The 16,189-nt window shown below is 32.8% G+C and overlaps 1 protein-coding gene across 2 annotated transcripts in view; it reads left to right on the forward strand.

The window, feature by feature from the left end:
- Ppm1b (protein phosphatase, Mg2+/Mn2+ dependent 1B) overlaps positions 1-14,405 on the forward strand; it is a 74,332-nt gene extending 59,927 nt beyond the window's left edge. Inside the window, exons 4-6 of one of the 2 annotated variants that reach the window (XM_077105183.1) lie at positions 774-885; positions 1,255-1,312; positions 12,666-14,405. In XM_077105183.1, coding sequence (XP_076961298.1) covers positions 774-885; positions 1,255-1,312; positions 12,666-12,695 — 200 coding nt within the window. In that variant the 3' untranslated portion in view covers positions 12,696-14,405. Of the gene's footprint in view, positions 1-773; positions 886-1,254; positions 1,313-10,820; positions 11,860-12,665 lie in introns of those variants that run through there. The other variant, XM_076832932.1, reaches the window with a different exon arrangement.
- The last annotated feature ends 1,784 nt before the right edge of the window (positions 14,406-16,189 follow it).

The following is a 16,189-nucleotide window of genomic DNA, read 5'->3' on the forward strand; positions in this document are numbered from 1 at the left end:
AGCATTAGCATGCTCTATTTTCCTTCTGTTTATTACTAATGTATCTTTGTATGTGTGTACTGGGATTGACCCAGCAGCACTCTGCCTCTGAGCTATATCCCCAGGTGCCCCTCTTTAGAGACAGAGTCTCACTAAATTGCTGGGATTAAAGGTATGTGCCACTGTGTCTGGCCTTCTTCCTTATTTTAAATAAATTATAGAACATTACTTATTTAGGTAACAAAAAATGATTTTTTTAAATAATATTTTTAGTTGTAGGTGGACACAATACCTTAATTTTATTTATTTATGTGGTGCTGAGGACTGAACCCAGTGCCCCCATATGCCAGGCAAGTGTTCTACCACTGAGCTATAACCCCAGCCCACAAAAATGATTTTTAATTTTCCTTTTTTTCATTATAGTCGTTATCCAGCTATTACTTTAGTTTTCCTGTAATTCTGGCATTAACAACATTATTTTTACTTAAAATTAGAGCATAAGTATTTATTCTATAGCTGTTACTTTGTTCATTTTTAGTAATTGTTAACCATTGCACTCATTTTCTTATGTGTCCTCTTATTACTGGAACTTTAGTGCTAGCTTTTGCTTTTATGAATAATACTGGAATGGATCTGTGTATGCATATAACTGTTACCTCTTTTTGTTCCTTCCTAGTGGTAGTACTGTTTTTTATATTTTAAAATAGTACTTCTTATTTTAATTTTTTGTGAATACTGGATTATCTATCAACATTAATTAAGGAACTTTTTTTTTTTTTTAAATAAACCTGCAGAAATTATGGAAAAGTCTGGTGAGGAAGGAATGCCTGATCTTGCCCATGTCATGCGCATTTTGTCCGCCGAAAATATCCCAAATTTACCTCCTGGAGGAGGTCTTGCTGGCAAGTAAGTAGAACAAAAAAGTTAATTTTAGTAGTTTCATTTAGTAATTATATAATTTTAGATAAGAAAAACAAATCAGAAGCACATCAGTTATCTAAGGAAATGAGTTGATGTTTCTCAAATTAGAGAAGAACTTTAAAACTTCATCCAAAAAAGATTTTTAAAAATAAATTGTCATACTCTCTGAGGATGAAAATCTTTCTTGTTAATTGAGAACAAATGGATTGTGCAAGATCAAGTTCTCAGTGAAATATAGAAACTGTGTTCTTGGCAAGTATTTAGTGTGATAGTTTTTTAGTGTGGTCAAGAATGAAGTATTTGAAATACAAGCTTAAAAACTAAAGCTTTTTTTTTTTTTTTTTCTTTTTTAAGGCGCAATATTATTGAAGCTGTTTATAGTAGACTGAATCCACATAGAGAAAGTGATGGGGTAAGTTTTGTTTATTTCCTAAGCATTTGAAATAATATACAATATAAATACTATATATGAATACATTCATATAATTAATTCTATAGTAAATTATCTTTTTTCATTTTTAAGGAACAATTAAAGGTTTAGAAAATGGAAAAAACAAATAAAATTATTTTGTTGAAAATAGCTTTGTTATTTTCTGGACATCATATGGTCTTTTTGTTTGAGCTATCCCTGTTTCTTTCCTGTATGTCTGCATTTTCTTCTCCCTTATAACTTAACTTTGAGGCAAGAACGTGCTTTTCAATATCTTAATTTCTTTGTAGGCTGCTACCAGAAATTAGTTGTTATTTTAACAACCAGTTCTTTCCGTGCCCTGTGCCCTGTTGTTCCGACCTGAAGATAATTTCTTTCTAATACTGATGTATTATGGTTATGTGAATGTTGAATTGAGATGACTGTTTCTGTTGTACTCTGCTGTGTGTCATCAGAGCAAAATTCTTTATTTCTTTGCCTTTTGATGCCAAACCTAGAGGCACCAATGAGCCACCAGCTGCTGGTCTACATAGTACTCATACCAGAAGACAAAACAGTGTCATTTTTTAAGTCACACTCAATTTCAGAGTTAGCAATTCAAATATGAGCATATTTTCTCCAGTTGTTCATGTTTTGGGGCATCTAACAATATATGACTTAATTTTTAATATATATGCTGCAAAGTTTTAAGGGAGCCAAATTTAGCAAATAAAACTCCTTGAGAAATATAGACTAAACCTCCAAGTCTCCGTTCAGCACCTCTTGACAGGTCTTAAGATAGAAAATAGCTATTAGGTAGACATTATTTGTCTCAATTGCATTATTTATTTTCCAGGATTTATTATTGTACAGCAATAATACAATTTCTTTTTCTTAACAATAAAAGTATCCTGGTAAAAGGAAAGTTTTACAGTTAGTACAGTTAATGAGTATTATGTATTGCTAATGATAAAGTTTATTTACATCATAATTCTAGAGCAGTGATTCTGATACTTTTGTGTCAGAAGCTGTGAACATTACTTTAAAAATAAATATATATGTCATAGTACATTCAGATGAATCTCAAACAAATAAGATTTTGACACAATTAAAAAGGTGGTGGGGGGCTGGGAATACAGCTCAGTTGGTAGAGTGCTTGCCTTGCCATGCACAAGGCCCTGAGTTCAATCCCCAGCTCCACCAAAAAAAAAAAAAAAAAAAAAAAAAAGTGATGGTATTCTTAAGAGGTAAGGAGAAGAGAATCTTAATTCTTGGGCTAGACTATATAGATTCCTTATGGCATCCACTACCTTGGTTAGCCAGAATAAACTTCTTAGAAGATAGCTGTTGGGTTCACTGTTAGCCATAAATATGCTTCCATTTCTTCAGGTATTTCAGAATGTGACTCTAGTGGATAATCTTGAAAAATACATATATATCTTGTTGAATTTCTTGGTCCCTCAAAATGTTTAAGACAGTTTCATTGGTGCACACTTATAATCCCAGGGACTTGGTAGGTTGAGGCGGCAGGATTACAGGTTTGAAGCCAGCCTTGGCAATTTAGCAAGATTTATCAGTGACTTGGCAAGACCCTATCTCAAAATAAAAAGGGTTGGGGATGTAGCTCAGTGGTAAAGTGCTGGTAGATGCGGAGGCTGGGGCTGTAGCTCAGTAGCAGAGCGCTTGCCTAGCATGTGTGAGGCACTGGGTTCGATCCTCAGTACCACATAAAAATAAAATAAAGGTATTCTGTACATCTACAACTACCAAAAAAAAAAGAAAAAGAAAAAGAAAAAAAGAAAGAAAAAAGAAAAAAAGTGTTGGTGGGTGCAATCCTCAGAATCAAAAAAAAATTTTTTTAAATAACCCTCCATTTCTTCTTAACATATACCAAGGATTCCCCCCCCCCCTTTTTTTAAGATCTGGAGATTGCACCTGGGGCACCAGGATACTTTACCACATCCTAATCTTTTACCACATCCCTAACCCTTTTTATTTTGAGATAGGGTTTCATTAAATTGCCCAGACTGGCCTTAAAATAGTGATCCTCCTTACTCGGGCTCCAGAGTAGCTGGGATTCTAGACATGTGTCATCATACCTGGCTGACTTTGGAATTGTTATAAAAGAAAACTATACATGGTAGCTACCTAATGGTGAACAAATAGAAAACAGAACCATGAAACTAAGGTTTATGCCTAAGATATAAAACTAGCAAAAAAATAAGAAAATAAAACTTGATTTAAATAAGATTAGTATATGGCTATGTAAATTTAGGATTACATACTTAATTATATTTATATAAGCTTTCCAATAACCACTGGAAATCTACATTGTAGTGAATTGATGAAGGAGACTGTACATTGTTCCATCCATATGATCATGATGTTTACAATGTATTTAAAAACACAGAAGTTTTATAAATATTTCATGTAGTTTAGTAAAGAATGACAAAGAATGTGACTGGATGTAGCTGTCACTCAGTGGTAGAGTACTTGCCCAGCATGTGGGAAGCCCTGGGTTCAATCCCTACTACGAAAGGGGGGAAAAGAGTGTGTGTGTGTGTGTGTGTGTGTGTGTGTGTGTAATTGTCATATAAATGTGTGCGGTGACTTCTATGAAAGTTCACCTAAGGTGAGAGAAAATCAGATTCTTAAAGCAAAGATAGGATTTAAAGAGTGATTTGAGTGGCAGAAATGAGATGAAGATGGCATTTCAAGTGAGGTAGAAAGGCAAGAACAAAGGAAAGGTCACCTTTTTGGCTACAGTAGTGAATTGCTCTGGTGAAAATTTAAAGAATTTAGGTTGTTTAGCTATTGACAGAGACGCTGGCTTTTTGAAATTAATTTTATAGAGTACAGAACCACACTATATGTTTGGAGCTTAGAAATTATAGACTCAAAGGAATATCCATGGCATACTTGCGTGTTGGAAACATTTGTAGTTTTAGAGATGCTGGAGGTCATCTAATTTTGAAATAATTGTAGAGATCAAATAATTAATTTAAGTCCGTTGTTGCTAAGTAGATATGGATAATAGAAACTTTTCCATTTACTATAAAAACTGACTTGGAGCCAGAATAATAACAATCCTTTCAGAATATTCACTGCCTTAGAAAAATGTACTAAAAATACTAAAGAAGTAGAAAGAATGAAGAAAATACAGACCTTTAGTTAAATCCCCAGATCTTAACTTGATCCATTTTAGTAACCAATTAGACACCATTGTGCTCCATAAATTCTTCTTGACTTTGATCTCCCCATGTATGGGAAATGTTACCAGGAAGCACAGTGACAGGGGCTTGTGTTTAACTTGCAAATGTGAGGTAGAAGTACTGAAAAACAAAATAAAACAACAAAAGACTATGGTAGAATGTAAATATGTACCCAGAAATCCTCATCTTTATTTTTATTTAATTAAAAATTAAATTAGGTTCTGTCTTATAATAATTTAAAATCAAGCAATTTCCCCAGTAACCTGGCTGAAAGAGTACAAATGAGTGCCATGGTGGAGTGGGGTCATAAGAAAAAAAAAAAAGAAAGAAAGAAATACTGAAGAGGAGAAAGTTGGAAGGTGCTATAAAAATTAAGCTTATATTTATAAAATAACAAAAATTTTCTTCAGATATTTTAAAATCTGAGATTGTTTTAGACTCTTAAAATGTCTGCTTTCTGTCAGAATTGTTCTTGCTATAGTGTTTATAAGTAGTACCATTAGAAATAAGGGTTCATTCATTTTTCTTACATTAAAAAACAAATTTTTATGGATAATAAGTATATTTCAAAAAGCTAGATTCAATATAAGCCAGAAATCAAATAATTTTAAATATGTTCAGAAGCTAGGGAAGGATTTAGGGGAATTTTTTACTTACTAGCCTTGTTTTATATTTTTAGTTCTACTCTTTAGAATACATTGTCTTGTTTAATACAAGCAATATTGATATGCGCCTGACTTTTAAAATGAAACTGTGGGAAAGTCTAGTAAGAGTTTTTAACCCAGGAGTTCATTACCCCATCCACCAATTTTTCCAAATATGTTTATGGGTAGCAATATTGACCAAATTATATTGTCATATTGTGTGTATGCATGAGTATGTAACAACAAATTCCATCATTATATACAACTACAGAAAACCCATTAAAATTGTCAAAGAAGAGGGGCTGGAGTTATAGCTCAGTTGATAGAGTGCTTGCCTCGCATGCCCAAGGTTCAATCCCCAGTGCACCCAAAAAAAAAAAAGTGAAAGAAAATAGTTTGCGTATGTGTATACACATTCCTTATTGATAAATTTACCTATAGTTTTCATCCATTCTCAAAGGGGTCTATGACTTCCCCCACCCTGCCAGAATGACCCCTCCATCCACCATAAAATTTGTGAAAAAAAGCTGTTCTTGTAATAGGACTCTGAGAAGGACAACCCTTTCCTCATAACAAAATGCTAGTTGTTTTTTAACTAGAATATAAATTCTGTGAGATCTAGCACTTTGTCTCAATTATCTATACTTGTAGTCCCAGGACCTTCCACAATCCTGGCATATGCTGAGAGGTCATTTCTAGTAGTTGGCTTAATTTAAAAAGAATAATTTAAGTTGCTAATTGGTATGGAAGTCAGTATTTTTAAGAGCTTTCTGTTTTCCATACAAAAATGTTAAATAAGTTCTTTTGTTACAGAACTTAATTAATAATTAATTAACTTACCATTGATAAAGCTATGTAAGTTGATGATTTTCCAAGGGTAAAGGTTAGTAAACTTGTATTTACCCAACTCTTACTTATGCCAGGGTGTGTGTATTGTACATAGTTTTCTTGGCACCCTTTTACATGACACCGAGATTCAGAGATGAGTGGAGCTGACTCCAAAACTATTCTTACATATTCCACTCTGTATCTTTTTTAGGTGTAGAAAAACACGGTACCTTTATTTTGTTATTTATGTTTATGTGGTGCTCAGGATGGAACCCAGTGCTTTACAGGTGCTAGGCAAGCGTTCTACTACTGAGCTACAACCCCAGCCCTCCACACTCCATCTTGAGAGATTACAGATGTCTGCACGCACCCCACTTCTCTTCCATTCAAGAAAAATAATTTTTCATTCTGTGTAGCTCTTGTGTTTCAACTTTATAAAATATTCCTCATTATAAAGAAATATCAATTAAGATATTTCTTTATGGGCTGAGGATGTAGCTCAAGCGGTAGCGCGCTCACCTGGCATGCGTGCGGCCCGGGTTCGATCCTCAGCACCACATACAAACAAAGATGTTGTGTCCGCCGAAAACTAAAAAATAAATATTAAAATTCTCTCTCTCTCTCTTAAAAGAAAGATATTTCTTTATAATGAGGAATATTTTATAAAGTTGTTGAAACTTAAGCATTTAAGCCAGTTCCTTATCAGTTATTTTTTATTTGAATACATTTTTATTGATGCTAATCCAAAAACTATTTTTAAGGAATTTAGATTTTTGAGAAAGAATAAACAGGACAGATTGGGCTTCTTTTAATCCCAAAGGATCTCTATATTCTGTTCTCACATAATTAAATTTTATGTGGAATCTTTTCTGTTTTACTTACATAGTTAAGAATTTTTAGTTATAAAATTTTGTTTTTTAGCTAACAAGCAGGGCATTGGACTTTACAAAAACAATTTTTACTCTTTTAACTGATCATTAGAAGAATTTTGCTTATGGCAACTGTTTAAAAAATATACATTGCTGCAAATAAATACTAAGTAAATTTTAAATTTTACTAGGGCTTGGATTTCCCTCCTCCCATTTACTTGCTGTACTGGGGATTGAATTTAGGTGCACTCGACCACTGGGCCACATCCCCAGCCCTTTTTTATTTAGAGACAGGGTCTCGCTGAGTTGTTTAATACCTCACCATTGCTGAGGCTGGCTTTGAAATTGCCATCCTCCTGCCTCAGCCTTCTAAGTCGCTGGGATTACAGGCATACGCCACTGCGCCCGGCTGTTAACCATATTCTTATGCTTTATTTGGTAAGGCCATATATTCATAATTAGGTTGGTTCTTTAACTCTGTTAACCCAGCTGATAGACTCTTGAAAGCTAGAGGAAAAAGGACTAAATTGTCATATTACTTACTGCTTTATGTTTGTTTTACAGAATAATCTAAAACATCCCATTTAATACAGATTATTTAAAAATAGCATAGTTTTCTATAATTTTATTAATCTTTACTGAATCAAGAAGCTACTGCAAGATTTCAATATGTAATAAACCAGTGTATTTCTACAATAATTATCACGAGTATTTATTAAGTATCTAGTTATATGGGGCAGTTCTATGCAAAAACTGCACTCACCATTATGTATTCAATGGAACATTAAGGTGCATATTAATGTTAGTTAAACTGGCACACAAATCTGAGCTCTGCCACTTATTAACTGTTGAATTTCTCTGAATCTTTCTTCACTTAAAAAATGATGGTTGCAGTTCTTGATTTTTAGAGTACCTGTGAGGATTAATATATAAAGTTCATAGCACAAACATTAATTTTCCTTCCATAGGTGATGGGAGGATATAGAAAGAAAATAAGATATTATCCAGGAGAATTCATAATCTAGTTAGGAAGACTTGTGAACAGTTAGTTGCAAGGTGTAGAGTTCATTGCTATAATGTATAAAAATAGATGTGTAGCTTTATGAATTCAGGTAAAGAAAGTGCGAGAACCTAGATAATAGGTTCCCCTTCTGATATTAGTGAAAGCCCAAGAGAGTGTTATGTAATAGTTTTTTTCCTTTTTTTTTTTTTGGCAGTACTGGGGATTGAACCCAGGGCCTCACATGCTAGGCAAGAGTTACACCCCCAGCCCATTTTTAAAAAGCAACTTCTCTTCTTCCCTAACTACCACTAATGATAGCAGTTCACAAGAAACAGAGATGATTGTTTCATGGTGAAGGTGTCACTTGGGGAATGAGAGAAGTGCTTTATTTGTTGAGCCCACCAAAGTGAACTCAAATATGACAATCTTTGAATCCAGCCTTATCAACTCCAAGTAGATTTAGTCCATATCTGTGATTATCAACCATGGCTACATATCATAATTACTCTTTCAGGCTTTGAAAAACAACCCATATCTGCTTAACCTATGTATTTTGAACTGGAACTTTGGAATCTATATAGTTTTTTTTTTAAAAAAAACTCACATATTGATTCTAATGTGAAACCAGCTTGACACTGATTTCTTCATGTAAGTTAACTGCTCATTTGAAGCAGATTTTGTTTTGAGGTCCAACGGTTTTTTAAAAAAGCTAAAAGGAGCTGTTTGTTTGTCAAGGTGGAGGGCGACTTGGATCCTATGTGATAGTCATTGTAGTATACCATAAAGCAGAACATTTCTTTTTGGAAGACCTGATTAAGACTGACTTAGTTTCTAGTTAGAATGTACTTTTTTTTAAAACTGGGGATTGAGTCTAGGGGCACTTTACCAGTGAGCTACATTCCAGTCCATTTTATTTTTTATTTTGAGACAGGGTCTCCCAAAGTTGTTGAGAATGGCCTGGAATTTACAATCCTCCTGCCTCAGCTTCCTGAGTTGTGGGGATTATAGGCATTGCACCACCGCGCCCAGTTTAGAATGCACTTATTTCATTGCTGAATAAATTCAAATAAGAAACTTTATTTAGTGAAACATTATTTTACTGTACGGGGAAAGGTAAGGGAAAAAAAATAAGAAAAGCTTCAATGAACACACATTTTATTGTGTTCACTGCACATAAAAAATTTTGCAAAAATTAAATTTAATTTGACAGTTAATATACTTGTCAAAATTTTGAAAATTGAAAGAAAATAAAGGATCTATAACTCACTAGCCATAGTCATTATCATTACATGGGTGTATTTCCTTTTTTTCTAGGCATTTTATATATCCTAAAATGAATAAATACATCTACGTACTCAAAACACACAGGCTATATATAGAATCATCTTTCACTTTTTGCCATAAGGCATTTTAAAAAAATTAAATGCTCTCCTTTTTCTATTAAATTTCTATTACAATTTATTATGTGTTTTTATTACTGCTCTTTTTGCAGAATCATAGAATAATAGTTTCTAAGGATGGTTAAGAGTTTGTGTAAGATGAATTTTTTTGTTTTTTAGTTTCTCAACATTTTATGATGAAAACTTCCAAATATATTAAAAAATTGACCCACCTCTAAGCCTTCTACCAAAATTCAATAATTGCTCATATTTTGCCATAGTTGCTTTATCTCTTTTTATAGGTACAGGTATGTACATTATTTTTTATCTTTTTTTTTTTTGGCTAAATCCTCTGAAGGCAAATTCTAGAGAGCATAGTATTTTACTTGTAAACATTTCAGAATACAGATTTTAAGAATAGGGCATTTTTCTACATAGCCATAATTACATCTAGGAAGCTCAATAATAAATTTTACAAGTCAGGTAATTTTCCCCAGTTCTTAAAACGACTTTATTTTGAAACATGGTCTAGCAGGTTAGGTCATCAGTACAGCACATTAAACAAGATTTGAATCCAGACCCCCTTCTCTCCCACCTGCCCTTTTGGTCCTTACACTGACTTTAAAAAATGTGAGCCAGTTTTGTATAGAATGGCCTACTTTCTAGATTTGTATGATTGTTTTCCCATGGTATCCTTTAACCTGATCTTCTATTTCCTGATTTCCTATAAAGGGGAAATTACTTTATTAGATCCATATTAAACATTTTTGGGCAAGAATGTGGGATGTGATTCTGTATTTCATAATACCTTACCTCAGGAAGCACATAAAGTTGTCTTTATTTTAGTTTATCAACTTAATTATGATCAGCTTAGATGAATAACGTTTGTTCTGCTAACAAAATTAAGCATCTATTTTTGTAGAAACCTGTAGACTTTCCAAAATTTAATAAAATATGAAAAGATTAAGTAATTTATAACCATATCTTATAATATTTAAAATAATTTTATGTGCTTTTATCCAGAGATGTTTTTTATTCAAATACTGCATTAAAAGGCAAAAATAAATAAAAATTTTCTCCAAGAAAGCTTTAAAATTCTCCAGAACTCCAACTTAAATTTATGTAGTTTTGCAGTTTGTATCTTCTCTTCTACCTATCATTTAGCAGAAACGAAGAAACTAACATGTCCTGCTTTCCTCTCCTTCTCCTCGCTTTATAGACTAATTTCCTTTTGTATGAAATCATATAGCAATGTTTTTTTTTTCCCCGCAAATAAGTCACTTTTAGGAAATGCTTGTGTTGCTGTTGAATTCTAAAAGCAGAGTAAATTTCAGATAAACTTCAAATATCAGTTGAAATAAGACAAGGTAGTTAATGGTCATTTGCTAAAAATAACTTGGGCTTTTATAAGTTTTTATTAATTTTCCCAGGTAAGAATTGATATTTATTTAATTGTTTTCATGCATAGAATATATTGCTCATGGTAGAAAAATTAGTATTTTGTGTAATATGTTATGAAATACATGTGATATCCTAGTTTGTCTACTGACACTGGGGTCTTAAATCTTAAAAAAAGGCCTCCGATGAAGCAGAGGAAAGTGGATCACAGGGAAAATTGGTGGAAGCTCTCAGGCAAATGAGAATTAATCATAGGGGAAACTACCGACAACTTCTGGAGGAGATGCTGACTAGTTACAGGCTAGCTAAAGTAGAGGGAGAAGAAAGCCCTGCTGAACCAGCTGCTGCAGCTACTTCTTCGAACAGTGATGCTGGAAACCCAGTGACAATGCAGGAAAGCCATACTGAATCAGAAAGTGGTCTTGCTGAATTAGACAGCTGTAATGAAGATGCAGGGACAAAGATGAGTGGTGGAAAAATATGACATTTTTGGTAATATTTTTGTGATCTTTGATTTGGTTTTTTACTTAGGAAGTATAATGTGTGCATTTATATAACCATTTTGTTATTTGAATCTTGGAAAACTAGTTTATTATATTCAAATAGCCTTGTTTTTTTAAAAAGGCCTTTGCATACATCTTTGATGAAATAGTTTAAAATGGACTTTTATAGTTATTTCGAATTCAATGAAATTATATGTCATTTCACCTTGTCTGTAGGCTACTATTAATTAAAGCCAGTAGTAAAATTCATACCTGAAAGGATTAGAAATGACTGATTTGAGAGATTATTGTATGTTATGGAAAAACTTGTTAATGTAGAATTATACTGCTTATTTTATATATTAGTACACTCACAGTTAGCTTTGTAATTTGTGTTTTCTTTAATAATTTTAGTTCTTCAAAGAGTGGCTGATGCTGGCCTGTAATTTTTCTTTCAAGGTTGATGATTTGTGTGTTGTTTGATTTGTTTATATTTAACATCTCTGTAGTTTTTATTTTTAGAAGTTGTGAGATACTGGATGTGTGGTTATTTTTTCTTTCCCTGTATTCTTTATGAAACATAAGTTTTGAAAAACCTATGTATTTTTCAAACGGCTTTGGTTTGTATATTCTGTATAGCCTAACTACACACATCAAAATGTATGTCTACCAAGTGTTTAGAATAAAATTATAAGTGTTTAAGCCCAAATAAAGCATGTGATGTGGAATAATCTATGCATGTTGTACTTATTCTTTTAATTATTTTTTTTTAATAACCATGTTTGGGATATTGGAAAACTGTTCATTAGAAATCCATTTGTATTTATATTAAATTTAATACATTTTGACTTAGTTTTTTCATATCAGAAAGAAAAATTTGTAATATGAGATATATAAGTCTTACTCAAAATAAGTCAATTCTATTATTCCCTTTTTGGGTACAAAATATTCAACTATGACAGCATGAACACATGTAGACATGTGACAACATTGTCACATTAGGAACATGGTCAGTTTTATTACCAAGTATGCATCAGATATTAATAAATGCAAGAATTGTGGGCTGTTTTAAAAATATGTGTTTTGTTTTTGTTTAAACAGGCTTTTAAATTACAGATAGCTATTAGTTACATGGGGAAATTTTGACTATAGGACATTAACTTTTCTTCTTCCTGTTCATATTTTATATCCTGTCTTTAAAGTTACTAAAGGTAGTTTAATTTGAAACTTTGGAATCTTCAGATGTTGTAGCTGATGTTTTGATCTATTTTTCCAATGCCAGAGTATTTTAAGTGTTTTGAGAAAGAGGAAGGCATTTGGTGGAGAGGGGAGAAAAAAATCCAACCAGTTATCTATCTATAATAGATAGATACATGTGTATGTACACATTATACAATACACACGTCTTTCTGTATAAGTACCTTTTCAGACAAAGAAAGGAAGGTAATTTGTTCATCTAATTTTGTTTTCTTTTGAAATTCAACCCAACCTGGAAGTTGGTATAGGTAAATAATAATATTCTTCCTTTTCTCTTCCTGTAGGGTGCTGGAGATCTAGAAGACTCATGGTAGCCTTATAAACCTTCTAAAATGCTTTTGATTCTGAAAATTGGGGGAAAAAAAAACATTTTAATCACAATTTTCTTCAATACAAGGGGAAAATATTCTTGTGGATTCCCAACGTTTTGTGATATGAGCAGAAAATCATAAGCATTTCCCATCATTTGTTTTTATTTGTGTTTTCTGATATTTGCCACTCGTAGCATTGCCTGTACTACAGTATTTTTTGCCAACCTCGGGCATACTGGTCACATCTGTATTGAACTTTTGGCCCTAGAAACCAATGGAATTATTTTACCACAGCAAACAAATGTGCCTGAGGTGCATGAGAATATAGTTAGCTGTACTCAGAAGATACATTGTTTTATTTTAAACAAAACACACAACATACAAGCATGTAAGAGTAAAGAATTGTATGAGATATTCCTTTTTTAGTTAACCAAGTTGGAAAGCCTTTTTGGAGTTCTATGGCTTGGAATTTTATTTGAGCAATTTACTATAGGATATGTATTTATTATTAATTGTTATTTAATTTTTTCCAATTTTACCTGTATTTCCAAACTGGATTCTCCAATAATGTCCAAATTCTAATGTTGCCTTGCTTCAAGATAAAGTATATTTGGCAATAATATTATAAACCCTTACAAATTTTATGCATGTATCCTACTACATACTTCAACTCTTTACTAGAAAATCTTTTGAAACCAAATGGATTAATTTATGGCTATTTATAATTTGCTTTGACATCTCACTGCTGCAAATTCTTTTAAATGATGAGATTTGCCTTTATAATGTAAATTGTGATTTTTGTTTTACATGTGGGTTTCTATAGTTCTAATTTTTTCAGCTTTTAAGATTCAAGTTTTGTGTAATTTGGTATAATTTTTAACTGTTTATGTTATTTTAAAAGCTCAGAATATCACATTGAAATTACTATAAATACATTTAAAATTATCTATTTTAGATCTAAGGAAATATTACAGAGATATTTTCATGGGTTCAGTAACCTTTCATTTTATAACATTGGGCACGGTACAGAGTGGCTATCACAAGGTACTTGAAGATTAGTTTAATTCTATTTTTACAATAACCTTGAATTCTTTGAGTTTTGCATGTATTAAATCCAATTAATGCTGAACACGAAGAGTAAAGTATTTATCTAAAAGAAGTTACTGGGGTAGGAGAAGTGATGAATGTATCCATGTGTACATGATTTACATGTTGTGGATGCTTTGTAAACATTTTTCTATATGTTTAAATTGTGTTTCAGCAGGTTGTAATTGCCCTTGTGTGTAGTTAAAATGAGTCATCATCTGGTCCTGTGTGAAATGGAATTCATGGTATTTTCTGTAACATTTTCCTGAAGCTGTTTTTGGAGAGCCACACACATTTGAATACAGACAGCTTTCCTGATCACTTGATTTATTGTGCACCTGATTTTTGGTCTAAAAGGAATTACTGCCACAATATATTTTATTTATTCTTTAGATCTTAGCCTTGTAAGTTAAAGTGCTTTACATGATGGTGTTAAAAGCTCTTTGTCCCTTTACTGGGTTTGGGGGGTTGTTAAAAGATAGGGAATGAAGAATGCAAAATGGTTTATTGTTCAGTCTACTCTGATCCAGCCCTGTACTGATAGTACCTTTCCAGTATGATATTGTGACGTTTCATACAATGCAGTGAACATAACCAACTTGTTACCTAAATAAAGAATTGATTTTAAAAAAATGTGTGATATATTACTATTTGGTGTGATTTTCAAAAATAAGAGGGCAGTTTTGAATGTTATTTAGTTAGCATATTGTGAAAATTTCCATACAAAACCATGTAGATGAATTCTAACTCCACAGGGGAATTAAACTATATAGGACAACATCCTTTCTTCACTCTAAAATCATTTTTATAGTACTTGGTGAGGAGGCCATTGGCCTTTTACATACCAGTAACTTATGACTTAGCAAAAGAAAAACCTATGTTTAGTGTTCATGAAACTAAATTCTCTTGTCTGTCTCTTCTCAAACATTAGACTCAGGACCCATTTATCCTCGTAAAAATTGGATGTCCCCAAGAAGTTTTGCTTCTTGGATTTTATCTGATGATATTTACTATATTAGAAATCCAGTATAATTACAACATGACATATTAGCATAGATAACATTGTTTTATGAAAAAATAGTCTAACAAGTCTAAAAAATTTAGGGTACAGTGTGCCACCGGTTTTCATTTTTCTAAACCTTTTATGATAGGCTGGATTCTCATACTTGCTTTTACATTCAGTCTGTAGCAGTATGGCACATTGGTTGAACTATTTGAAGAAATCTGGCCTCACAGGGTGTTGGAAAAGATGAGTTGGTCATTTGGAAAATACTGGCTTACTGAATTATGCAGTTCTTCTGAATATTGACATTTTAAATTGATTTTTTAAAAATAAACGACAGTGGAAAGCAATACAATTCATATTACAACATTGAATTCATATTATAATTCATACACAACACAATTTTTCATATCCCTGGTTGTATACAAAGTATGTTCACACCAATTCATGTCTTCATACATGTACTTTGGATAATGATGACCATCACATTCTACCATCCTTGCTAGTCCCCTACCCCTCCCACTCCTCTGTCCTATCTAGAGTTCATCTATTCCTCCCATGCATTCCCTTCCTACCCACTATGAATCAGCCTCCTTATATCAGAGAAAACATTTTTGGGGGGGATTGTCTAACTTCACTTAGCATTATCTTCTCCAACGCCTTCCATTTACCTGCAAATGCTATGATTTTATTCTCTTTTATTGCTGAGTAATATTCCATTGTGTATATATGCCACATTGTTTTAATCCATTCATCTACTGAAGGGCATCTAGGTTGGTTCTACAGTTTAGCTATTGTGAATTGTGCTGCTATAAACATTGATGGGGCTGTGTCCCTGTAGCATGCTGTTTTTAATTCCTTTGAATAGAGAGGGAGCCTGGGTCAAATGATGGTTCTATTCCCAATTTTCTAAGGAATCTCCATACTGCTTTCCGTATTGGCTGCATCAATTTGCAGTCTCACCAGCAATGTATGAGTGTGCCCTTTCCCCCACACCCTCACCAGCACTTGTTGTTTGTCTTCATAATACCTGCCATTCTGACTGGAGTGAGATGATATCTTAGAGTAGTTTTGATTTGCATTTCTCTAATTGCTAGAGATGATGAACATTTTTCATATATTTGCTGATTGTATATCCTCTTCTGAGAAGTATCTGCTCAGGTCCTTGGCCCATTTATTGATTGGGTTTTGGTGCTTAACTTTTTGAGTTCTTTATATATCCTAGAGATTAGTGCTCTATCTGATGTGTGAGGGGTAAAGATTTGCTCCCAAGATATAGACTCTCTATTCACCTCATGAATTGTTTATTTTGCTAAGAAGAAACTTTTTAGTTTGAATCCATCCCATTTATTGATTCTTGATTTTAATTCTTGTGCTATAGGAGTCTTATTAAGGAAGTTGGGGTCTA

Source organism: Callospermophilus lateralis, chromosome 14, assembly GCF_048772815.1.
Source record: "Callospermophilus lateralis isolate mCalLat2 chromosome 14, mCalLat2.hap1, whole genome shotgun sequence".
Taxonomy (NCBI): Eukaryota; Metazoa; Chordata; class Mammalia; order Rodentia; family Sciuridae; genus Callospermophilus; species Callospermophilus lateralis.